We start from the raw sequence: 26,377 nt of genomic DNA, 5'->3' as shown, positions 1-26,377 counted from the left end.
AGTTTAGGCTGAGGGATAAATACCCGCGCACACACGTGCATGAAGAGCCACTCCAGTTGTATTCTACTTGGTGAGAGTAACTGTCACCCATGCATCTCCTGACCAGGCAGTAAGCCAAAACAGGAAAAAGGCCACCTCGCCCTGAGTGTGGAGAGACTCTGATTCTCCTGGGAGGCTGCTTTTGCAGTCCACCTCCCAACGCCCCCAAGCCTGCAGACACAGGTTGATACTATGGCAAATAAGGCCCCGAGGTCTTTTTGGATATGCCGATACCAAAGCACGTATCACTAGATTTGCCATTTGTAATTGCAGGAGTGCTGATTTACTTATCCAGGTAACTTCCCCTTGGTACTTTCAAGCCCATGTCCTAGACTACTGACATTAGTTCATTTAACAACCATCTTCAGATTTTCAGGGCACCTGGGTGGCTCAGTCAGTTAAGCGTCCCACTCTTGATTTTCACTCAGGTCATGATCTCTGAGGGTCATGAGATCGAGCCCCACATCAGACTCCGTGCTGACATGGAGCCCGCTTAAGATTCTCTCTCTCCCTTCCCCCTGCCCCCCCAGCCCTAAAAATAAAAAATAATAATTTTCTATAAGGAGCCCCAGGAGCCTCATCAAATCTCATAAAATAAACACAAAAACAAATGCCCAAACCCACAAGTGTTGGCAGCAGGGAGAACATCTCCACAAAGGGAGAAGTGGCTAGTCATCCAGGGTATCATAACATAAAGAAGAGAAAGCACTGAGCTAACGAGGCTCCTTCAATATGCCAGTCTCAGAGCTGAAGGCATGCATGCCCGGGACCCCAGCACAGGCCACCCAGGGGTTCTCTCCTGCCTTCCAGACTCTGCAGAACCCAGGCCTGTGAAAGAAAGGCCTAGAAAGGAAAGTGTGCCCTTTCTCTCCTGTCCAGGATCTACCTCAGTCCCCATGGCCTACCCTGGGACCACCAACATCAACAAAGTTCACATAGATGTCGGTTTTTGTCTGTCCTCTTGTCACCATACTGGAACCTATTTCTCACAATGCCAGAAAGCAGCAACGACAACTGTGACGTCATGGTCACATTTTTGAAGAGGCTCACAATACACTGAAGGGGAGGACAAGGATACATAGGGGCCGTGACGGGGGTAGGGGTGTCTATAACAATGCGAGTAGCTGCTTCTGCACCAGCTTTCTCAGGACGGGTTTGGCAGGTGTGGCGGGTAAGCTGACCCATGGGGGAAGGCAGTGTCTGCAAGTCAGCAAGTAGGAAATCAGGCCCCAGGCAGAGGTGAGTCCTTTTCTTCCACTAAGTGTGGGCCTCTGATGACAGAGACTGTGTCTTACTGTCCCCATTGCCCCCTCAGTGTTCACCTGGCCCAGTCCTCCACCCTTATTGGAAACTCAGTAAACAAGGGTCAAGGGAATTCAATCTAACATAATGGCTGTTGTTCCCAATACAAATCACATGTCACTCTATTGATGCAAAAAGTGTTCTCCTCGGGTCTACATGAGGGGAGATGTGGGCCCAGGCCCAAGACAGAACATTTGCACGGCAGTACTGACCTTATAAAGAAAATCAGGAAGAGAATTCATTTCACTGAAATATATATATATATATATAATACATAACCCAGAAATATACCTGGGTACATACTCATAAGTTAAAAAAAAAAAAAAATCATTACTTACCTATGTCACTTTTCCTTGAGACACCACTTTTCTCCAAATTCTGTAATTTGAATAAAAGAGAAAAAGATAAATCTCCCCACATCACAAGGCTAGCAAAACACCAAAAAAATAAGCACAGTACACAGTAACATTTGGGGGAAGACGGTGAAGAGGAGAGCTAAGGCTTAACTGGTTCATAATGTTCATTTAAAAACCAGCACGGCCCACAAAACAGAGGCAGGCTCAATGCTGCCAGCGCGTGGCTCATGACGGTGAGCCCCACTAACGACGGGATTTATCACCTTGTGGGCTCAGACATACCAGCATCCAGAACATCACCACCACATTCTCTTCCACCTGAGGAGCGGCACGGGGGGCCTCAGCGGGGCTCGAGGAGGCAATCAGCCTGCAGTTCGTGAGCACGGAAGGGGCCTTTCAGAACTTTAGAGCTCTGGACGCAGAAATCCGGACGTGCGCACAGAAACACCTGGTCCTAATCCTGATCCTGATCCTGGGTGGATCGGGGAAGGGGCTCGTAAACAATTTCTCTGACAAAGTGCAAAGTGTCAGCAGCTACCTCTGCCATGTTCACAGTCTTCTCCGGCAGACAAGGAAGGAATTTTCTCTCTAATTGCCCTTTTCTGCTTTCAACTGCCATTCACTATAATTATAACAATTGGATAGTGGAAAATATCCTTCAATTTTCTTCACAGACTGCAAGGAGAAAGGCACTTGTGAGCCTTTACCAACAAAACCGGGAACAGCTTAAAAGCCAAGATACAGCCACAAAGAGACGTAGCCTCGGAATGCCAAAGGGACCGTGACAAAAGAGAGGGAGGGCGGAGAGGGAAACACAGGACAGTGTCTATCTTCAGCAGCATTTCCTGCAATTATCTTTGTCTCAAGAATAGAAATACCACTGAGTGGAGGAGAACCCCATGGTTGGGTACCAATTTGTTATGTCTCGGGACCAAGTGACAGTTGACTTAGTCCTGATAAAACACGGACTTTTCGGAAAAACCCACTAAAAAATACTGGAACACTTGAGCTGCTTCTCTAACTGTGTTGAACCAAAGCCGGGTCATCATTGTAAGTTAGCACATACGGAATCACTGCAATCTCCCATGCTCTAAACGCCACCACCGGTCGGAAGCACAGCCTGCCCTCAGGGAAGCAGCGCTGGCCTCAGAACCAGAAATGCCGATCAGCATTCACCCCTAACCTGCTGCCCATCCCTTGATCAAGCTGCCCGCTCCTTTCAAGGCCACAGCTTTGGCCAGTAGATGAGGATGGTGGAAAATTTGCAAGTTTAGATTTACAAATAGCATTGGCGTGGGTAAAGAAAATACTGTGTATACACACAGTGGAATACTATTCAGCTTTAAAAAGGAAGGACATTCTGGCACATGCTACACCAAGGTACCTTGAGGACATGATGCTAAATGAAATCAGCCAGACACGAAAAGACAAATACCGTACAATTCCACTGACAGTGTTGTCTGATTCATAGAAATGGAAAGTAGAAGGGTGGTTGCCAGGGGCCAGGGACGGGGAACAGAGAGCTGTTTAATGGGGACATTTTTAGTTTTGTGAGATGGAAAGAGTCCTGGAGATTGTCTGCATGAGAGTAGGAATATCCTTACTACTGCTGATCTGTACACTTGGAAATGTTTACGATGGTAAATTTTATGTTATGTGTATTTTATTATAATTTTTAAAAAGAGAGAGAGATGACCCAACCCTCCACTTTACAAATGAGAAAATGGAGGTTCAGAACAGGTAAAAGATTTGCCGGAAGTCCAACAGTCATTCTAGCCACAGAACCAGGATGAAAATCCAGGTCTTCTGAGTTCTTCCCCATGTTCCTTTTTTCCACCCGTGGGATAATGCATGCCCTGTCTTCCAGAGGGATATTCTCCAGAAAACATGTACCAGAAGAAAGCATACTTGAGAGTGAGCTCCAAGTGACACCCACAACAAAAATCACCTGTAGCCATAAGCTGAAATATTTAAAACAAAACAAACAAAACAAAAACAAAAACAAAAAACCCTGAACTCAGTGTTTCCTGACTAACTTCAGCTGGAAATCAACTGGATATCCTACCACATCTCTTTGTGAAACCAAAGAAAATCAACCAAAATTACACATCTTTCCATTTGTTATTAAGCTTTGCAACTCCAACTGGCTGAAAACAATAGCTCGGAAATGATTAGCCATTTCGAATGGCTCAATTTGTAAACTGTAAAAAATAAAACATCCAAGAACAACTGCATTAAGTGAACTGAATGGAACCAAAACGGTCTTGAGCAATTTCCCCTTTGAGAAAGAAAATTAGACTAAATGAACGAATTGACAGGACATTTAAAATTCTGTCTCCAGCTTTCCTCGTGAAAAGGCTTAGCTCTTCCTAAGAAGAAACACGTGGTTTTATTATCTCTGCTGCCACATGTTTCTTACACTATCAGTTTCAGTCAAAATGTGCTCACTGTTAAAGTTTTATAAGTCAACTGAATTGCTATTCAGATAGGAAAGCAGTTTCTTACTAATGTATCTACCCCACAGGCAGCTCCTACCCTGGCTGGGAAGAGACAAATCCAAGTCACCCTTTGGTGTAGGTTTTATTTGTGAAGACACGATAGATATGAACATTTGCAATCCACATATGACTGCCTCATTTACAAAGCCTTCATGAAAAGATAAAACATCCTCCAAAGAATCTGATAGGAAATCTTTTAAGAAGAGAAGTAAAATGGCATCTTGTACCCAGTTGCAAACAACTGCCATCCCCTAGATGTTGAATGAAGTGAATTGGTCAGAATGTGTTCATCAGTGGACTCAGCTAAAAGCTGGTCCTTTGTTTTAATTTTGCCCCTACCACTTACTAGTTCAGGCCTCAGTTTCTCATCTGTAAACAGGAAGAATAATTACAAGACCTACTTTACAGGGTCATTGTGGGAACTTCATTAGGTAATTCAACGTTGAGCATATCATTTGCCCAAAGAAAATGCTCAATAGTTGTTAACTACTAGTCTTTATCATCGTGAACATCTACTTCATATGAAGTCAACTAACACCATAAAAGAAGTTTAACTGACAAAAGTGGTAAGGTTGATGGTTCCTGTTTTTATTTTGACTTAAGGTTCCATCTGAAAGGCTGTATAAGGTATTTCTTGCTGTCATATCAGGTACACATTTAAATAGGGTCTGGACAGCAAAGGAAACAGTCAACAAAATAGAAAGGCAACCCACGGAATGGGAGAAGATACTTGCAAATGACACTACAGAAAAAGGGCTGATGCCCAAGATCCATAAAGAACTTCTCAAACTCAACACCCAAAAAACAAAGAATCAAGTCAAAAAATGGGCAGAGGACATGAACAGACACTTCTCCAAAGAAGACATACAAATGGCTAACAGACACATGAAAAAATGTTTATCGTCATTAGCCATCAGGGAAATTCAAATCAAAACCACATTGAAATACCACCTTACACCAGTTAGAATGGCCAAAATTAACAAGACAAGAGACAACATGTGTTGGAGAGGATGTGGAGAAAGGGGAACACTCCTACACTGTTGGTGGGAATGCAAGTTGGTGCAGCTACTTTGGAAAACAGCATGGAGGTTCCTCAAAAAATTAAAAATAGAGCTACCATATGACCCTGCAACTGCACTATGGGGTACTTACCCCAAAGATACAGATGTAGTGAAAAGAAGGGCCATATGCACCCCAATGTTCATAGCAGTAATGTCCACAATAGCCAAACTGTAGAAAGAGCCGAGATGCCCTTCAACAGATGAATGGATAAAGAAGATGTGGTCCAGGGCGCCTGGGTGGTTCAGTGGGTTAAAGCCTCGGTCTTCGGGATGCCTGGGTGGCTCAGTCAGTTGGATGACTGCCTTTGGCTCAGGTCATGATCCCGGAGTCCCGGGATCGAGTCCCACATTGGGTTCCCAGCTCCACGGGGAGTCTGCTTCTCTCTCTGACCTCCTCACTCATGCTCTCTCTCACTGTCTCTCTCTCAAATAAATAAATAAAATCTTTAAAAAAAAAAAAAAAAGCCTCTGTCTTCGGCTCAGGTCATGATCCCAGGGTCCTGGGATCGATCCCAGGGTCCTGGGATCGAGCCCAGAATCGGGCTCTCTGCTCAGCAGGGAGCCTGCTTCCCTTCCTCTCTCTCTGCCTGCCTCTCTGCCTACTTGTGATTTCTGTCAAATAAATAAAATCTTATAAAAAAAAAAAAAAAGATGTGGTCTGTATATACAATGGAATATTACTGAGCCAGTGGAAAAGATAAACACCCAACTTTGGCATCAACATCGATGGGACTGGAGGAGATTATGCTGAGTGAAATAAGTCAAGCAGATAAAGTCAATTATCACATGGTTTCACTTATTTGTGGAACATAAGGAATAGCATGGAAGACATTAGAAGAAGGAAAGGAAAAATGAAGGGGGGAAACCAGAGGGGGAGACTATTTGTGAGAGACAATGGACCCTGAGAAACACGGTTTTAGAGGGGAGGGGGTTGGGGGAAATGGTTGAGCCCAATGATGGGTATTAAGGAGGGCATGTATTACAAAAGCACTGGGTGTTATATGCAAACAATGAATCATGGAATACTACACCAAAAACTAATGATGTACCGTACGGTGACTAACATAATAAATATATAAATAGGGTCTGGCACTCTTTTAAGTGGTGGACACACACACACACAATCTTCAAAACAGCTTTTTGATATAGGTCCTATTACCCCATCTCCTACATGAGGAAGCTGAAGCAGAAAGGGTAAATCCCATAGCCTATCAGTGCTGGAGGAGGGACATGAACCACAGTGTCCCACTCTACCCCTACATCACACAGGATACAATATCATAAGTTACCAGAGAGTGTAAATCTGGGCAAGACTACAGGTTGAGGCAGGTATGTGGCCACGGCTGAGGGGGGTACCAGGGCTGAGGGGGTGCTGTGGCCTGGAGCACGAGGCTGGGTGGGCAGGCTCCCCTGAAAGCTACGCTAGGTCAGAAACCTGGTTCCAGTCCAGGAACCTAGAAGAGGAGCCTGGGCCCAGAGGTCAGGCCCCAGGAGATACAATAGGGCCCAGGCAGCACCCAGAATTGAGACGTGAAGCCACCAGATGCCCTGATGTGTGGGGCGGGCCCCCAGCCCGAAGCAGCACTGCCTGCATTCCAGAAAGCGTGCTGCATGGACCCTCCAGCACCCCTGAATAAAGCAAGCAGTGAGCGGAGGGGGTGGGAGGGCAGCTGCTTCTGAGCAAGCTGGTGGGGCAGGTCCTGATCAGTTCTGCCGAGGGTGATCAACAAATGATAATCCCACGTTAACGTGGTTGTTGGTAAGAGCCTTAACTCCCACATCCAGATTCATCTACAGACTTTGGGTGACCTTGCAAATGAATTCTTCTCCAGCTCCCAGTCTCGGGTATGGTCCACAGTAGACACTTTATTACTGCCTCTCCTCAAGGGATTAACTGCTTTTTTGGCTCCATGGCCTAAGCACAGATGGGGTAAATGACATTTCTCCCATCCAAGTACTAACCAGGCCCGACCCTGCTTAGGGTAAATGACATTTCTCAAGGACTTCAATACCTTTGCATGAAAAATGACATGAAGATGTAAGACTCACCTTGTTTCTATTTATATTTATATATATACACTTCAGAAGACAGATACATATATATTACCCTATTCGAGAATGTGAGTTAGAACCTATGCTTGAAAGTATAGGCTGTAATTTTCAATTCATTATACAAAATTTTAATTCCCTATTACTATCCCTTAGGTAGCACTTCAAATTCATTACAAATGAGCTTTATTATTGTCAAACACACATACACATACACACACATATTACAATGCACACAGCTATATAAAATTACAGTATGAAAAATTCAAGGATTCAGGAAATTGAGATTCTGACTTCACCTTTTGTTTTGTTTTTTTTTTAAGATGTTATTTATTTATTTGAGAGAGAGAGAGCACAGAATGAGAGAGAGCACAGGAGCAGGGGAAATGGGCGAGGGAGAGGGAGAAGCAGATTCCCTGCCGAGCAGGCAGGCCCCCAACCCCATACCTGACTCCATTCCAGGACTCCCAGATCATGACCCGAGCCAAAGGCAGTTGCTTAACCAAGTGAGCCACCCAGGTGCCTTTTAATTGCCAGTAACCTGTCAAATCACATAACTTCTTAGAGGCTAAGTTTTCTCTGCTGTACAGGCATGCCTCGTTTTATTGTGCTTTGCTTTATCATGCTTTGCAGATACTGTGTTTTTTACTAATCGAAGGTCTGTGACAACCCTGCATTCAGCAAGTCTATCAGTGCCTTTTTCTCCAACAGCATTTGCTCACTTTGTGTCTCTGTGTCACATTTTGGTGATTCTCACAATATTTCATATTTTTTCATTATGATTATATTTGTTATGATGATCTGTAATCAGTGATCTTTGATGTCACTATTATAATTGCTCTGGGGTGCCACGAGCTGCACCCATAAAAGATGGTAAACTTCAATGACAAAGGTGTCTGTGTTCTGACTGTTCCACTAACTGGCTGTTCCCCCATCTCTCTCCCTCTTCTCTGGGCTCCCTCTTCCAAGACACAACAATACTGAAATTAGGCCAATTAGTAACCCTACAGTGGCCTCTAAGTGTTCAAGTAAAAGGAAGAGTTGCACATCTCTCACTTTAAATCAAAAACTAAAAACGGTTAAGCTTAGTGAGGAAGGCATGTTGAAAGCTTAGATAGGCTGAAAGTTAGGTCTCTTGCACCAAACATTAGCCAAGTTGTGAATGTGAAGAAAAAGTTTTTAGAGGAAATTAAAAGTGCTGCTTCAGTGAACACACAAATAAGAAAGCGAAACAGCCTTTTGCTGATATGGAGAAAGTTCGAGTGGTCTGGGGAGATCAAACCAGCCCCAGTATTCCCTTAAGCCAAAGCCTGACCCAGAGCAAGGCCCTAAGTCTCTGTGATTCTGGGAGGGCTGAGAGAGGTGAAGAAGCTGCAGAGGAAAGTCTGAAGCTGCAGAGGCTGGTCCATGAGGTTGAAGGAAAGAACCAGCTCCGTAACAGAAAGTACAACATGAAGCAGCAAGGGCTGGGGGAGAAGCTGAGGCCAGTTCTTCAGAAGGTCCAGCTACGATAGTGATGAAAGTGGCTACACACCACAGCAGGTTTCCAGTGTAGACAAGACAGCCTTCTACTGGAAGAAGATGCCATCGAGGACTTTCAGAGCTAGAGAGGAGAAGTCAATGCCTGGCTCCACAGCTTCAAAGGACAGGCTGACTCTCATGTTGGGGGGATAACACAGCTGGTGACTTAAAACTGATACCAATGCTTACTGACCATTCCAAAAATCCTAGGGCCCTTAAGAATTATGCTAAACTGGGTGCCTGGGTGGCTCAGTCAGTTAAGTGTCAGCCTTCAGCTCAGGTCATAACCCCGGGGACCTGGGATCGAGTCCTGCATCAGGCTCCCTGCTCAGTAGGGAGTCTGCTTCTTCCTCTGCTCCTCCCTGGCTCGTGCTCTCTCTCCTTCTCAAATAAAATACTTTAAAAAAAAGAAAAAAGTACACTGAGCACTGAGTAATATACGGAACTGCTGAATTGCTACATTGTATACCTGAAACAATGTAACACTATATATTAACTATACTGGAATTAAAATTCTTGAAAACTCAAGATAAATAAAGAAAAAGAAACATGTTTCATGAGACGAATGATCTCGTGGTGATTCTCTGATGGAACCAGGCAAAGAAAGTTGAAAACCTTCTGGAAAGGATTCACTATTCTACATGCCAGGAAGAACAGTCATGACTCATGGGAAGAGGTCAAAATATCCACGTTCACAGGAGTTTGAAAGAAGTTGATTCCAACCCTCAGGACGACTTTGAGAGATTTAAGACTTCAGCAGTGGCAGTGACTAACTGCATTTGTGGTGGAAACAGCAAGAGGACTAGAAATAGAACTGGGGGTAGGTTGATGGTGGTATGGGCAAAACAGATGAAGGGGGGAGAGAGGTATAGGCTTCCAGCTGTGGAATGAATAAGTCATGGGGATGAAAGGTCCCACACAGGGAGTACAGTCAATGGTGTTGTAACAGTGCTGTATGGTGACAGATGGGAGCTACATTTGTGGGGAGCACAGCAGAATTATAGTCTTGCCTAATCACAATGTTGTACGCTTAAAACTAATGTATCATTGTATGTCAACTCTACTTCAATTATGGACATTGGGGAGGGTATGTGCTATGGTGAGTGCTGTGAAGTGTGTAAACCTGGCGATTCACAGACCTGTACCCCTGGGGATAAAAAGATATTATATGTTTATGAAAAATAAAATTTAAAAAAAAAGAAGAAGAAGAAATGGAGCCTGAAGATGGGTCCACCTCATGCTCAAACTTGAACAGATAAGGAGCTGCTCCTCATAGATGAGTAAAGAAAGTAGTTTCTTGAGATGGAAACTATTCCTGGTGGAGATACTGTGAAGATTGTTGAAATGACAACAATGGACTTAGAATATTACATCAACTTAGATAAAGCAACAGCAGGGTTTGAGAGGACTGACTCCAGTTTTGAAAGAAGTTCTACTCTGGGTAAAATGCTATCAAACAGCATCAGCCACTACAGAGAAATCATTCATGAAAGGAAGAATCAATGGGGCAAACTTTATTGTTGTCTTATTTTAAGAAATTGCCACAGCCACCCCAGCATTCAGCAACCACCACCCTGATCAGTCAGTGAGGCAAGACCCTCTACCAGCAAAAAGACTACAACTTGCTAAAAGCACAAGTGATGGGCAGCATTTTTTTTTTAGCAGTAAAGTACTTTTAAATTCAGGTATATGTTTTAAACATAATGCTATTACACACTTAACAGACAACAATACAGTTTAAAAGCAACTTTGGTTATGCACTAAAAACCAAAAAAAATTTCATTTGACTCTCTTTAATGCAGTATTCACCTTCTTATGGTTTTCACTTAATTGCAGCAGTCTGGAACCAAAACCACACTATCCCCAAGGTATGCTTGTACATGGGAATATCTGCTTTGCTTAGCAATAACAGGATCATTGAGAAGATCAAGTTAATTAAATGTCTGAAAATATTTTATTAACCATAGCCATAAAGGATCTTAAAACCAAAGGAAATCATTATTATTGCTCCTGTATAGGAAACGCACAGCACAGTTAGAACAGATAATACTCTGTTGACAAAAGAAACATCCTTTTTAAAAATGCTTTTATACTAATTGTGGGATTAAAAAATCAAGTCAATTGAGCCTTAACTAATATGATAAAGACAATTTATATTTTTAAAATATGGTTTCTCTTTAAAAAAAAAAAATACTGTTTCTTTCTCATCTGCTAAATTCATCTAGTGCAAAGCCTATATGGTAAACTTTAAGCAAAGTTCCTGAAAGCAATTGATGATGAAAAAAAAAAGCAGCAGCTCTGAGATTTGGATAAGAGTTGTCCTGTCTTCATTGGTCCCCCAGGTACTCGGTTCCTGGGTCCGACCATGCAAGGAGCCTGGCAGTCACCCTTGGGGATTCTCACGCAGTGCCACCTTCAGGGAGAGGGACAGTCAGGCTCTTGTGACCCCAGGGACATAGCATAAGACTCCTTTCTCAGGCTGGGAAAATGAAGCCCAAGTTCAGATGTGGTCAGACTAGACAAAACTACGGCCTCCAAGCAAGACTTCTAAAATGTCTAACTCCATTTCAAAATACTTTTTCTTAAAATGAAATTTGAAACCTACTTGGTCTGCTTAAACCATTATTAAAGGACTTTAAGCTTATGTGTAGCTTGCCACTAGGGATTAAAAATCTATGTTGACCAACATTTCATTAATCCATTTAAAAAAAAAAACTGATTAACTGTTGAAAGACAAAATCATTACAGCTCCCATTAAAGAAAATACAAATGAATCTCAGACAGGAAGAATAGATTTGATCACGAGAATAGTACCTTAGACTGCTTGACCTTGTTCTTTAGATCTTCAGAAACCAAAGCAAAAGCTGGAAAAAAGAAAACATTTTTCCATTAAATTATCAATTAAGATTTATTCTCACATTCAACAGTTGTGCTTAAAATGAGAAAAATAGGGTTCTTTAATAAGGCATATTTTGCTCATTTTTAAAAGCAGCTGCACTGCTACAAGCCCGCCCGGCGGGCCACCTTCATCTCCGGACCTGAAATTATTCATCGGTGGGAAGCTAATGTGCTTAGCCTACCAAGCGAAAGAAATATTACATCAAAGAAATTAGAATCTGTATACCATTTGTGTCTCTGGATATAAACTACAAAAAAGAGATGCGTACAAAATACACCTTCTCAGCAAGCTTGATTCTGGTGCCTTCTAAATTGCGAAGGGGAATTTCTGAGAATCTAGAGGGAAGCGGTACAAATTCCTACTCACACAATCACTGCAGAGCCTGGCAGGCACCCGAGCTGAATCTGGGGCAAGCTTTCATTCTCAGGGGCTGCCAGGTTAGAAGTGTGGTGCGGACAATGGGTGACTGCACAGAGCCCACTCACGCAATGGGGCCAGGAGGGGGAAGGGAATTCAAATCACTCCCTATTTAGAAGGATTTCAGGTTTTGAGTTGGAGCCCGGAAATGGATAAAGATATCCCTCCAGACACACCTAGTCTTTACATTTAAAATAATAATAATAACACTAACAAGAACATGACAGGAAGACTTTGAAAATACAAAGCAAAATAATAAACACCACAGTCAGGAAGGTTAACCAGACAAAAAAATAATGTACTTTAACTTGGTGCACTTCTCCTGAGGAGCGAAAAGAAAAGCACCTCATAGAGTTAGCTTTCTCCAGTTAGAAAATGGGCAACAGCATAGAGCAGTCATGTATGAAGTGTTGGGACAGCTGATTCGGCGGAGTAATAATGTAGTACAAGGGGTTTCGGTGGTAGGTCTCCCGGGAAAACGGAGGAGACCCTCCTGAGAAGCAGCAGACAGCTTCCTTCATTCGGACCCCTCCACCCTCACCCCCACCCCAGACCCAACCCCACCCCCAGACATCCACTGCCTCCAGTTCTCTCTCCATTAACATGTGCTCAAAGGAAATAATGGAAAACATTCACACGAAGATGCAAATGACTGACATCCTTTAATCATTTCCATTTCCAGGATGACATTTCAAAAGACAGGGGGAAATCGAAAATGTAACCTAAATGAACCTCTACATGTGGAATGTAGACAACAGCAGATGTTACAGGAGGCCTCCCTGAGACCACCTCCTAGAAATAATAATCCCCAACTCCACGCCTCCTTACCTTCTTCACTCTTTTTCTCCAGAGCACTCACCACCATAATACATATTTATATTTATTTATTTATTTCTTGTCTTATACAAGCTCCCAGAAGGCAGGAATGGGTTTTTTTTTTTTTTAAGATTTTGTTTATTTGACAGAGACAGAGATCACAAGTAGGCAGAGAGACAGGCAGAGAGAGAGGGGAAAACAGGCTCCCTGCTGAACAGAGAGCCTCATGTGGGGCTCGATCCCAGGACCCTGAGATCATGACTTGAGCCGAAGGCAGAGGCTTTAACCCACTGAGCCACCCAGGTGCCCAGGAATATGGTTTTGACTGCCTGCCACACAGCCAGCACACAGAGGAAGGTCAATAAATACTCATAAATCAATCAATTATTCAATCAATACAAGTCTTTACAATGGCACTGGGATCCCATCATTTACAGGCTGTCTACTCCTTCCACAAGGTACAATCCACCAAGCAAATTGAAGAAATTTAGTTTGTCCTCCCAACAACAATTTATTCTAAGTAGGATCTGCTCTACTTTCTCATTTTACACACACACACACACACACACACACACAAGAAGGCAACCACAAAGCCCAAATCATTCATTAAATTCTAAGAAGAGAGGAAAGATTTAACCCCAAACAGCATTTTAAATTCTGCTTCTGGGTATTTGATTCTTTGGTTTTGTCATACTTGATTTACCTCCAAACTAACAGGCACATTTTTTAAAACCCTCAAGAAGATACCAAAAATAGAATTACTAATGAGCATTAGTAGGGAAGTCACAACATGTTAATATCACTCAGCACCACAGAATTCCAAGAAACAGAACATCCAAACAACTTGCAGGATATAACAACTGTGGTCAATCTAAGACACGACTCTGAGTCCAAAATCCATCTCTGCTAACTCCATCAATTCTTAATTCCAAACACAGACAGTTAAAGCTTTCTGGGCTAAAATTCCCTCTTTTGTCAAGATTTAAAAAACAAAAAACAAAAAACAAACAAAAAAAAAAACCCTTCTCAGTTTAACATGTTCAGTGACTCATCATCTAATAACCAGGATTTAGTCTTCCCTCACTTTTTTTGCAGGCCAGATGGCTATGTAAAAGGAAGAGTATGTCAAATACAAAAGCCCTTTAGAAGGCAGACTCAATACTAAAGAAAACAGGTCTTTATTTGGCATGGGTTCTGCAAGTTACTAACACGTCACCTTTCATAAGTAAGCAGCTAATGTCATTTCATAATGTTTCATGTAGGAATCACATGGAGGGAAGACATTCCTAATAAATCAAGTGAATTCCACAAATCCTCCTTGTCATAATCAAGACAGCATACCTCTATTCAGGCAAAGCTTAACTGAAGCAAGAGTAAACTAGATTTTAGTTCCCTCCAAAACCACAAAGGCCTAGATTTAAAATACCCTTTACTCTTTACCCTACACACACACACACACACACACACACACACACAGAGAAAACTGTTATTTGTCCCTATCACACTCTGCTGTGAAATTAAGAACTCCTTTCCCCCATGATAGAAATAAAGTGTATGATGTTTAAAGCAGTAACAAAGAGGTGCCTGGTTGGCTCAGTCAGTAGAGCGTGTGACTCTTGATCTTGGGAGTCATGAGTTCAAGTCCCACGTTAGGCATAAACCTTACTAAATAAATAAATAAAGCAATAAGGTAAGAAATGCATCAGTTACTTTCAGGTATAAGAGCAAATCACATGGCAAGATAATCCTCATTAAACATAAAAAAATACTAGTTGGTTTTTCCTTTGTGTTTCTGTAATCTAAATAAAACAAATCACCAAGGAACCAAATGCATTTTGAAAGCACAGAATATGCTATACCACTAATAAACCCAATCTTAAAATAATGAATCCTTAACAAAATTCCTACCCCTAAGATCCTGGCTTTCACAGTTGGTGCAAATGAAGGAGAAACGGTAAAATTAGAGGAGAAAGTAGGAAAAATTAGCAAATGAGGTTAAGAAATTACCTGTTACACAGTGGGACTTTACGACTGCGTGGCCCAGGGTTGGGGGAAGAAGGAAGGAGGAAAGGGTCCCCCAACTCTGCCAAAGGGAGTGGCGACCTGGGGCTGGATATTTATTGTTTGGCTTCATATTAATTTCCAAATTCAGTGGGGAAAAAAATATTCTTGAAAGCTTGGCCTTAATGTGCAGTTGGAGAACTATTCCAAGGTAAATCATGCTCTTATATGCCAAACTGCTATTTAAAAGTAATTTTCCCTTTTCTATTTTCAACATGAATTCCTGTGAATTGCTACAGGGAACTATATTTAAAGTGCAAATCAGGACGGGCAATAGAAATAAGACCTTTCCGAGATAACTTTAAATAATTCAAGCCAACTAATGTGTTAGCACACCTATTCTAAGAGATAAATCAAGATTTTACAACTAACCTGGGACTAAGATTTATAGGCCAGCCTAAGCCCTAGAGTGCCAGAAAACTGGAGAGGAATTAATTGCAACGCATTTAAGAAACCATAATCAACCATCTTTTCTTGTTCCTGGGAGTGAGCAAGGGACCCCGGGGGCCCCCATAGGAAAGATGATTGTCCCTCCTAGTTCCTTGTGCTGTTTTGCTCCTCTTTCCTGGTTTGTCCTCCCAGACTCTCCCAGGAACATCTATCATAGAAACCAGATAAAACACACACACACACACACACACACACACACACACACACACACACAAACAGAAACCACTGAGACACTCAATAACTCCACTCAGAGGGGTGCTGCCATGATTAAGTGAGATAAGACACAGCATTTAGCGTGGAGCTCAGCGTGTTCATAGCTCAACTGATGCTGCCATAAGCCACTGGTGGGGCAATGGTTTGCTGTGGGTCTAGGCGGTGTCTAGGTGGTCGTGGGCCCTACCCTGGAGCTTAGAGGAAGGCAAGGAATGGAACCGTGTGTCCCTAGCTCTGGATCCAGGACAAAGCTTGCAGCTGGGCCCCCGGCACCTCTCAGGGTCTCACACAGGCTCTGCCCCACTTTCTCTTCTGACACACTGTGGGAGGAAGCCTGTGGGGCTTCCCTTTCTTTCCTGTGACCTACTTACAAGAAACGTTTCACCCAGCACAGCTCTCCCCAAGTGGCTCCAGCTCCCTGGAGCTTTCCAGGTTGAATTCCAAGTCCTCCAGTGGAGGCCTTCAACTCCAGGATGTGCAGCCCACAGCTGACTGACTTAGTTCCAATTACCTGCTTTGAAGATCATCCACGCAGGCAGAGCGACCAGAAATGCATGCACCGCGACGCAGCGACAAAGGGCAGAGCCTGCCTTTCCTTCCGCCTCCTCAAATCTACTGTCCCTGGGGCTGTGCACACACAGGGGTAGCTGCTCCAGCCACCCACCCTGAGGCATCCCCGTCCAAAGTGGGGATGGAGGGCCCCCAGCACTCCACATGGGCAGAGGACAGAACAGCCCTGGCATGTGGCCAAAGATCAAATGGTTTCTCAGGTGTTATGTTTCTGGAACAGGGCCTGACACATGCTATGCGCTTTAGGCCTTATCAGTTACTGTCATTAGTATTAGTTTACATTTTCATTTGTGCAGGAGAAAACCAGAGTGGCTGTGCGCACCAGCGTCACCCGTTCTGCTAGGGGCTGGGAACATGAGTAAGCAGCTGCCCGAGGAGCTGTGAGACACAAGTCCCTCAGTCAACAACCAAGTGCACAAGCACCCGCTCCGCTGGCTGTCACTCTAATGGGAGTCCCTGAGAGAGCACCTGGGGTGGAGACAGAGGCCGTCTCACCCAAGGCAGGGCAGCAGAGGGAAGGGAGGCTCCCAGAGAGCAAAGCACTGCTTGGGCCAAACTCAACATGGTGCTTAAGCAACCCAATTCCAAGCAGCAGAGACTTCAAGTTACAAGAGCAAGGACGCCTGGAAACAGGTTTCTGCGTCAAAGTTTGAATAGTTTAGTGTACCCAGAGCGCGGACACCCAAGGGGAGGAACTAGAGCTGCATGCCTGTGGGGAGGGAAGAGAATGTGACGTGGACACCTGTGGGGACAGAATGTCTGGGACATGGACACCTGTCGGGGAGGAGAGAGACTGAGGCTAGAGATGGAACTGGAGACAGCAGGGCCATGTCATGAAAGGGCTCAGTGTTAGGGGGTCTGCTTTTATTGTAAGGGCCATGAAAAGCTTCTATCAAAGCAAGTACCATGATGAAATGTGTCTTTGACAGGTTTCCAGAGTAGTGTTGGGTGGGGCTGTGGGGGGACAAAACAAAAGGCACAAACATGCCAGCTAGGAAGCTAATGGAGCCAGGTAATGGGAGAGAAGGGACAGAATTCGGATGAGGCAGTGCCTGGGCGTGGTGAGTGGTGAGCAAAAGCGGGGTGTTGGAGATATTTAAGCAGCAGAATCTACAGTCCAGGAGTCCAATGCTACCAGGAGACGGGGCAGGGAAGGGAGAGTCCATAGGGGTTGGTTAGAGGAAAGGAGCGTAGGTGAGTCCAGGTTGCAGAGGAAGCAGCTGAGCACACTGAGGTGCCATTCACAAGCCCGAGAATAAAGCCATGGGGAGCAAATGCATGGAAAAACTCGGTCTGCTTCCCAACATCCTGAGGTGCTGAGGCCATTCCAGGGGATATATCCAGCAGCAGGGAAGGGCACTCCAGGCAGAGAGAAGCTAGAGAGAAGGCAATTGTTTAAGGAGTTTATAAGGTGTTCTTCCAAGGCATTCTCTCTGCAAAGCTTCAAAGTGCGACGGAAAGAGGCGTGGCCCAGGAGAGCTGACCTCCAGGGCCTGGCCCACAAGGAGGACCAGCACAGCACGCTGGTCAGATGCACAGAATCTAGACTCCCGCCTCGTGGCTTCAAATCCAGGCTCTGCCACTTAGTAGCTCAGCAACACCGGGCCAGTGACTTTGGCTCTCAGAGCCTCTGCCTCCATCCCTGTAAAAGGGGGGAAACTAAACAAGAATGAGCTACATTGGTGCATGTACAGGAGCAGGACAGTACCTGGCCTGTGAGAAGAATGATTGGAGCCTTTTGCTCAGGGGCCAAAGAGAGATGCTGCCCTGGGGAGGAAGCCAGCGCAATTCCACAAGGAGACAGCTGGACAACATTAAGGTCAGGGAACCGCTGTGCCCCACTCCGTGGGTTCCACACCACTTACAAGGTGACCAGCCGGTTGAGAAAAGGAATGGAGATTGGGGAGGGGGGAGCTGGCCTCCCCTCAAGTGTGGCAGTGAGCACACCGACATGACGGTCCTCTTTTGAGCCGCTCACTACCTACCCATTTGGTTTTACTCCATCTCAAACACTTTTTTGGTTTTATCAAAGAAGTCAATGGGCAAGGGAGTTTGGAATATAGATTTTTCTTCCCTTGGCAACAGAGTTGGCCAGGACCAATACAGTCTCTGTGCCAGAGGGTAAACCTACTTATAGAAAGGACAGTAAATAGAAAGAAAATAGAAGGAAATAGGAAATAACTGTATATTTTAGAAAGACAAAGATCATTTGTTTCTTTGATTCCTATATCATTTAAACAAATAATAGGAAAGCCCATATGCCAAGGGAAACAGAGTTTCGGGGGAGAGATTCAAAATACCACCCTCACGAGCAGGTTTCCTAAGTTGAGTCATAGGTAAGGGGCAGAAGAAACCCCCGTCGCACAGCCCACTCCAGAATGAACTCACCACCAAAAAAATCAGCCCTTCTTTTAATCCCTTTGCATTATACGAGCAGCACTGAACAGTTAACTGTCAAGCTAACTTATACAGTCTCTGCTTAAATTGGGGGTATCTTATTTCTACAATATAAAAAGTGGTTTTAGAAGCCCCTCCCCACCCTAACAGCACCACTGAATCCACAGTAGCCACAGACTGAGATGTTCTAATGCTGTTAGGAACTTGTCAACTGTCCAAACACCTTTGCTCAAACAACCCACTCTTCAGTTTCTGAGACTCATGGTCCTCCTCCTACAGCCCCTCCAGCAGCATTTGAAAACCTGCCTGTTTCCAAAGGATGCTGGAACCAGAGAAAGACTGCTTTGTTTGAATTCTGGGGTTTCTGGTTCCTTTCCCGAGGTGATGAAATATCTGAGCAAGACATATCAAGCCTCAAGTCCACGCTTTGCTGTCTCAGAAACAGCTCCTTATTTCATTTTAAAAACAAAGCAGCCAGCAATCATCTTTACATTCTACAGATATGCAAGAAAATTGGCTGGCAAGAGTCCCCGTTTCTACCTGGGCCCAGGCAGGGTTCCTGCACCTGCTAGCACATAGGACCCACCTGGGGCCTTCTAAAAATGCAAATCTAGAGGTCTCATCTCAGATTTTTTTTGTCAGAAAAATCTGGAGGTGGGAACCCATAATCTGCCTTTTAACAAGGGGCCCCATAACAAAGGAAACTCTTCAAGACACTGAGGGGATTCTCCTGTGTGCTGAAGTCTGACACACTGGGGTGCACAGCTAAACAGACTCTCAAGGGAAAGGAATGGCATGATTTTTCCAACAGGGCTTGGCCATTTACCTTCCTTTACTTCATTCACCTCATAAACGAAGAACAAGCTCTAGTATATCCACCCTCAAGGATCTGGAAAAGATAAATTCAGCACGATGTGGAAAGAGCCTTCGGCTTCTTACAGCTTCTTACAGCAAGCAATGATGTAAACTAAAGCATATCACCTTTTCAGACCATAAAATATTCTTTCAGTAGTGAAAATAAGTCATATCCCTAGGTGAAGATGGCATTGTTACAACTGAGATACATTCTAATCTTATTTGAGGATACCTTTTCTCATTTTTTGGTATAAGCCTACAGCTTTACATCACACAGATAAAGATGATTTTCTGTCCCAGCTTCTACCAAATCTTGGGCACCCATACATTTGGAATCAAAGTTTAAATGGATTTATTTTGCCAATTAAGATTCTCTCCTCTTTAAAAAAAAAAAAAAAAAAAAAAAAAAACTACTAAAATTGCCCCTCCAAATCTCTCTGCAGTCAATCTCTCCTCTGAGCTCCAGACCCACAAATCCAACTGCCTACATGACACCCACCTGAACATCTCACCTTCCCCAAACTCACTTTGTCCAAAGTGAACTCCTCATCTTCACCTCCCTCTAAAATTAAAGTAAATTATAGAAAAATGTCTGGGTACTTAATGCCACAGAATGGTTAAAAGAAACTTTATATTATTTAACTACAATTTAAAAAAAAGTTAAAATCTGGTCCTTTTCCATTAGTGTATCAGTAAACAGCTCTGGTACCCACCCACAGCTCATGACAGAAACCTGACTCATCTTTGACCCCCTCCTTCCTCTCAGCCCACTGCTCCCATCAGCTGCCTTCATCATCTCTCACGTAGTTGATTCCGGCAGCCTCCTCGCTGGTCCCACAAGTCCTCACCAGTCACCTCTAATCTCTGTTCCACGGAACAACCACAGCGAGTTCCTTACAACAAGAGGTTAAACCATGTCACTCTCCTATTGCAGCCCCTCAGCTACTTCCCACTGCTCTAAGAACAAAGCCCAAAATCCTTACCTTCCTCCGTAAGACCTGCATTGCCTGACCCCCACTGAACTTTTCCCAGCCCCTCTCTGAGTCTCTCCAGTCCGGTCCTTTCTCGGTTATGTTCCTCCAGCACCAAGCTCTTTCCCCTCCTGGGCATGTCCCCTTCTTCCACTTAACTGCTCTCAGCTTCCCCTTCAGGTCTGAGTTCTGATGTCTCCTCCTCCAAGAAGTCTTCCTTGACTCCCTACTCCAAGGTTTCTTAACCTGGCACCCAGCACTATCAACAATAGACCAGATCACAGATTCTTTGGAGGGTGAGATTGTCCTGCACATGGTAGGATATCCCTCAGAGCCCCAGCTCTGGATGCCAGTAGCACTCCCTGCCACAACCAAAAAGTCTCTAGCCATTGACAAATTCTCCATGAGGGGCAAGAACGCCCCCTATTGAGAACCACTACTCCAGATTCCAGGCTAAAGCCCTCCACTTCCCTGCCTGGCATTCTCCCAGCACCAGGAGTCCCCTGCCAGGGCACTGAGCACAGTGTGATTTGTTTTGTGTAGTGTTTAATGTCACCTACCCCTTGGAGACTGCCTGCTCCACCAGGGGAAAGCCAGATTCGATCTGTCTTCTTCCTGCAATATCCCCAGTTTCTGATACATGTAGATACTCAACAGTTGGAATAAATGAAAAAAATTCCAAATACAGTTCTTTCTTTTAATACTATTTTTGAACTGTTAACATTTTCTAGGAGTGCAAATCAGCGCCTACACTGAATTGGGTTCCTCTAGGGAGTGGCTTAGTGAATAGAGCTTTGAAACATGGAATTAAGGGAGACTCTCAATCAATAATAGATCTGATGAACCCCCAACACTCGCTAAACTTTCCTTTGTGTTGGGAAAGATGGAATTAACACTCCTATATACTATTCTTTACCAAGAATCTGGCAACGCCAAAGATGGATTGTCCCTAATGCTACAGAGAGGCAAAACATAATAACATTTGCGAATCCCCCATAATCCCTTTGTGCCTAGAAACACCCTGATTTATGTTTCTAATGAAAAGCAAAAAACAAAACAAAACAAAAAAACCTGCCTCTTAGTGGTCCAAATGAAGTCAGTATTAGGACTTACTCAAGTACTAGGCCCACAATGCTTGCCTCAGAACAAGTTAACAAAAGGGTCAGGATAGTTCCTCCCTCCCCCACCCCCACCACCTCACCATCCCACCTGAAACAGATGTTCTTTTCCCCCTCTCCTTATCTGCCCCCCTGATAAACAGCTTGACTGTTGGCTAGAGACAAACTCCTTTGAGTCAAATCCATAACCAAGAGAACCACGTCTACTTGGAAACCCCAGACTAGCTGGACAAGAACTCATCCAGACGGGTAAACTCTCTATCAGTCATAGCTGCTTAAGAAATAAAAGGAGGGTTTAAAAATCAAAAATTAAAACACACACACACACACACACACACACACACACAATAACCTGGGATCAGGTCTGACTCTTGGTGTCCTAAAATGTCTAACTCACTGCAGTAAAAAGAATCTGAGCGAGAACTGGACCAGAATGAAAAAAAAAAAAACCTAATTTTGGTGGATGCTAACAAATTCAATCCTGACACATACAGAGTAGAAACAGGGATAAGAAAGATAAAAGTTAGCATCTTATTATTTTACCATTGGTTCAAATGAGCTTCTTCACAGATGTATCAGTTAGGATTAGGTTGGCTGCTGCACGTAACAGAAAACTCAACAGAGGCTTAAACAAGACTGGGGTTTATTTTTAATCTCCTGCAATACAAGTCTGGAAAAAGGGACCCAGGGCTGGTGTGGTGCTCCACATCCTTCAGGCACCCAGGCAGGCACTGCTGTCCTTTCTGCCCCACAATCCTTACAACTGGCTTCTGTCTTCAAGGTCACCTCATGGTCACAAGATGACCACCATGGCTCCAACCATCAGATTTACAGACAATGGTAAGGAAGATGAAACAAAGACAAGCAAACAACCAAAGAACAACAAAAAGCATGCATCCCAACTGGGTCAGCTACCTTTAACAAGCTTCACAAAGAGACCCACCCAAAAATCACTACAGGTAATTCAGTGGCTGCCCCTGCTTGCAAGGGCCACTGAGAAACTTCTTTTCCCTGGACACACCACTGCCGCCACCACCACCATGAGATTCCTCCATCCTTCCCCTCGCTCCTTGTATTATTAGTCAGCTAGGGCCACCTTAACAACAACCATAGACAAACGGAAATTTATTCCTCACAGCTCTGAAAACTAGAAGTCCAAGATTAAGGTGCCAACAGGGTTGGTTTCTGCTAAGACCTCTCTCCTTAGCTTGTGGGTAGAAAAGTCTTCTCACTGTGTCCTCCAATGGCCTTTTCTCTGTTTGAGTACATCCCTGGTGTCTCTTCCCCTTCAGAGAAGAATAAGGACACAGTCCCGTTGGACTAGGGCCCCACCCTTATGACCTCACTTACCCTGCAATATCTCCTTGGAGGTCCTATCTCCAAATATAGTCACCCAACATTTCTGATTATCTTTTTTTTTTTTTTTAAGATTTTATTTATTTATTTGACAGAGAGAGACACAGTGAGAGAGGGAACATAAGCAAGGGGAGTGAGAGAAGGAGAAGCAGGCTTCCCACCAAGCAGGGGCCCAATGCGGGGCCTGATCCCAGGACCCCGGGATCATGACCTGAGCAGAAGGCAGATGCTTAAGGACTGAGCCACCCAGGTGCCCTCATTCCTGATTATCTAAGAGGTTTTTTAGTCAGGAAAGGAAGGAACTACGGGTAACTGAGTAGCAGATAGCAGTCTCTGCCACAAGAGACTCAGTACATTAAAACTATAAGAAATGGCAAAGTTCTGGTATTTTATCTAGTCTAGGTCTCCTGTTTCTCTCCTGAGAAAACTGAGCTCAGACCCACTAGGAGCTGACGTAGAGGTGTGAATAAATCTGATTCTAGAACTGGCACTGGACTCTAGAACTGAAGTTGCAGTGAATTTGGTCTGTATAATCATATGAGTTTAAAATAAATTTTCTATATTGACTTTTCTCTAACAACTCAAGAGAATATGCTATAGTTTGTGGGAAAACTAAACTATATATATACCCAGGCCAAACTAACGAGGGAATATTTAGAGTATTTTTAAGCAATCAGGATTGTTCACATGCCTCAAAATTCCTAACATAATCTCTGTTTTAGCAAGATCCAAGAGCTCTGGTTTAGAGATCTATAGATTGGGTACCACATCTTTTTGCATCTGGGAGCTCCCCCAACACCCCCAAAGCAGAGCTCAATAAACCAAGCTCATAATTTACTTCAGACCTCGAAGAATACAGCTTCTTGTCTGTACCAACGCATGAAAGCCAGTTCACAAAGCCAAATGTCTCACAGGGACCTTTTAATAGGTTTTATGTCTTATTTATTGTGCTTATCTGACAACTTCACAATGTTAATAGACATCTCTAAAAATGTGTTGACATTTTGCTTCATTCTGACTGTCCTTTAATGTGTTATCAAGTTTGGACAGTACAGATATTCCCTTAAGTGCAGTAAAAAATAGACACAGCAATACAAATGTATTTCAGCCCCTACATTGAATATATTATGTACAAATATTATATCCCCAGTACACCATTATAAAGTGCAGTGCTATAAATAGAATGCCAATTTCAGCTACCACCCACCCTATTTGGTTAGGTGCAAAACTTCCAGGCAGCAAGCCAACTGATGTAGCCAAGAGTCACCTAGTCAATTTCCCACCCCTCCAACCTCCCCTTCTCCCTGGGCTGCCCCCCTCCCAGCCATGCATTCTTTCTTCCACTAAAGCAGATCTCCTCCACGTTCAGTTGCTCCCCACCGTCAATTACAGTTCTCTGTGCCCAAGGTGTCCCAACATTTTTAATTACATTGTTGCTTACTTAATCATGCATGTGAACAATTAATTAACAATTAATCTCCCTCGATTTTCCCACACTTACTGAGCACCTATAGAAAAGCAAAGGGTACGCAAATAACGTCCTCATTCGGAGAGTTTAAATCCAAATAAAAACGAGCTGTACAGGTTCCAGTGGGCTACCAAAAAGCAATGTGCAATAACGCTACGTCTCTTCCTAAATTGCACTATTCTGCCATTTCTAAAAATCTGAAATTACTGCCTTTTAACAGACTGCAAACACAAAATACGGGTTAGAGGACAATAACCCCGAGAACACTGAAAAGGGAGTCATTTTCCCCCAACCTTTCAAATTTGAACAAATCTCACCATATAGGTCAATCAGGACGATTTTTTTTTTTTAACTTTGCCACATCATTTTACGATAAAGGGGAGAAAATGCTCCTGTGAGGAGAACGGAAGAAAAAAGGAAAGGGGCATTACGGCAGCAGCAAACCCGACAAGCACTGTTGCCAGAAGTGTTCTCTAATTTTCCCCCTTAAAGACCCAAGACTGGGGAATGTCCCCACCGCCTCTGCCACGCCACCACCGCACCCACTGAAGGCCCAGCCGGGCACCCCGACCCTCCCTTCCTAACCTAGGAATGATTAGAAGGGCTGGTGCCAAGTTGGCATGTCAGCCCTGGAGACCCGGGCACGGCAGGAAGACCCCCGCAGAGAGCCCCTGCAGGGCGCGCGGATCTGGGTCGGCGGGTGCGGTCCCTAGCCCCCGGTTGCCCCACGCGGAGGTGCAGGGCGAGAGGGCCGCCCCGGCTCGGCGAGAGGGCCGCCAGGCCCGCCCGCCTCCAGTCGGTGGCGCCCGCGCGGGGCGTGTGAGGCTTGCGGGGCAGGCGGGACTCGGGCGGAAGGCAGGGGGGCGGGACCGCGACCGCCGCTTCCCCGCTCTCAAAGTTTCTTGCAGTTGCACATTTACTCAGCGCTTCCTGTGGGGGTGAGCGCCTCGCCCTCCCGGCTCGGCCGGCCGCCAGCTCCTGGCGGAAGGAGGCGGGCAGACGCGAGCGGGGCCGGGGCGGCGGCGGGACCCGGCGAGCCGAAAGGGGCCGGGCGCGCCGCGCCCCGGGGTCCGGGAGAGCCGGGTCCCCACCCGGACGCCGCGAGAGGGCGCTGCCGCCGGCGCGGCAGGGACGGGACGGCGGGACACGGGCGCCCGCGGGGCAGGGCTGGGCCGCCCGGCACTCCCTTCGGCGCGCGGACGCGGGACGCGGGCGGTAGCGCCCGAGAAGCCCACGCCTCTCCCGTGCGCGCCCGGGCCGCCCGCTACTTACCCAGTGAGCAGGTGAGGAGCGAGAGCAGCGCTGGGAGCGCGAGGCGGCGGCCACGGCGAGCGGGCGGCAGCATCCCGGCGGCGGGAGCTGCGCGCCCTGGTGGGGCGTGGGGACGGGAGACGCGCGGGGAGCCGAGCTGCGCGGCTGCCGCTGTCGCCCGTGCCGCCGCGGCTGACCCTTCTCCGCCGGCTCCCCTCCTCCCTCCTCGGGCTCCGCCGCGCCGACTCCGGCCGCGCCCTCTGGCGGCCGACTTCGGGAGCGTCCTCGTGCCAGTTCCAGCGCCCGCCTGGCTCGCAGCCGTGCCTGGGGTCCTGCCGCCGGGCGAGGGTAGAGATGACTGCACCTTCACTAGGACAGCGACCCTCTTCCAGGCTTGTGGCCCCCCGCTCCCTGCGGTCATTATTCTCCACTCCTTTTTTTCCTTCTCCCTTACCTAGGCCCCATCTTCTACCTTCCTGTCCTCCCACCTTACTTCTTCACCTCCCTTTCCCGGCTCTCCTGGAGTCGATCAGTGGGTCCCCTCCTTACTCCCAAAGAAAGGGACTGGGGGGGGGGGGGGGGCGAGGAAGGGAGGAGACAGGAAGCCGAGTTGCTTTTCCTCCCTCCTAATGTACCATCTGCTATTTAAAAAGAAATCAATAATTCAACTCTTAATATTGTTGGCACCCCTGTCCTACGTTGATGAAGG

General features: G+C 45.3%; 1 protein-coding gene across 1 annotated transcript in view; it reads right to left on the bottom strand.

Moving 5' to 3' along the window:
• The window catches only part of LOC111158531 (beta 3-glucosyltransferase), a 116,170-nt gene extending 90,081 nt beyond the window's left edge, over window positions 1–26,089 (bottom strand). The window contains exons 1-3 of the mRNA XM_022520626.1: window positions 25,690–26,089; window positions 11,641–11,690; window positions 1,680–1,719 (exon numbers count right to left, since the gene is read on the bottom strand). Of these exons, the coding sequence (XP_022376334.1) occupies window positions 1,680–1,719; window positions 11,641–11,690; window positions 25,690–26,089 (490 nt within the window). The remainder of the gene's footprint in view (window positions 1–1,679; window positions 1,720–11,640; window positions 11,691–25,689) is intronic.
• Window positions 26,090–26,377: the final 288 nt, after the last annotated feature.

This window comes from Enhydra lutris, unplaced genomic scaffold (assembly GCF_002288905.1).
Source record: "Enhydra lutris kenyoni isolate GAN:26980312 unplaced genomic scaffold, ASM228890v2 scaffoldscaffold60, whole genome shotgun sequence".
NCBI classification, from domain to species: domain Eukaryota; kingdom Metazoa; phylum Chordata; class Mammalia; order Carnivora; family Mustelidae; genus Enhydra; species Enhydra lutris.
This window is presented reverse-complemented; position numbering and strand designations above follow the sequence as displayed.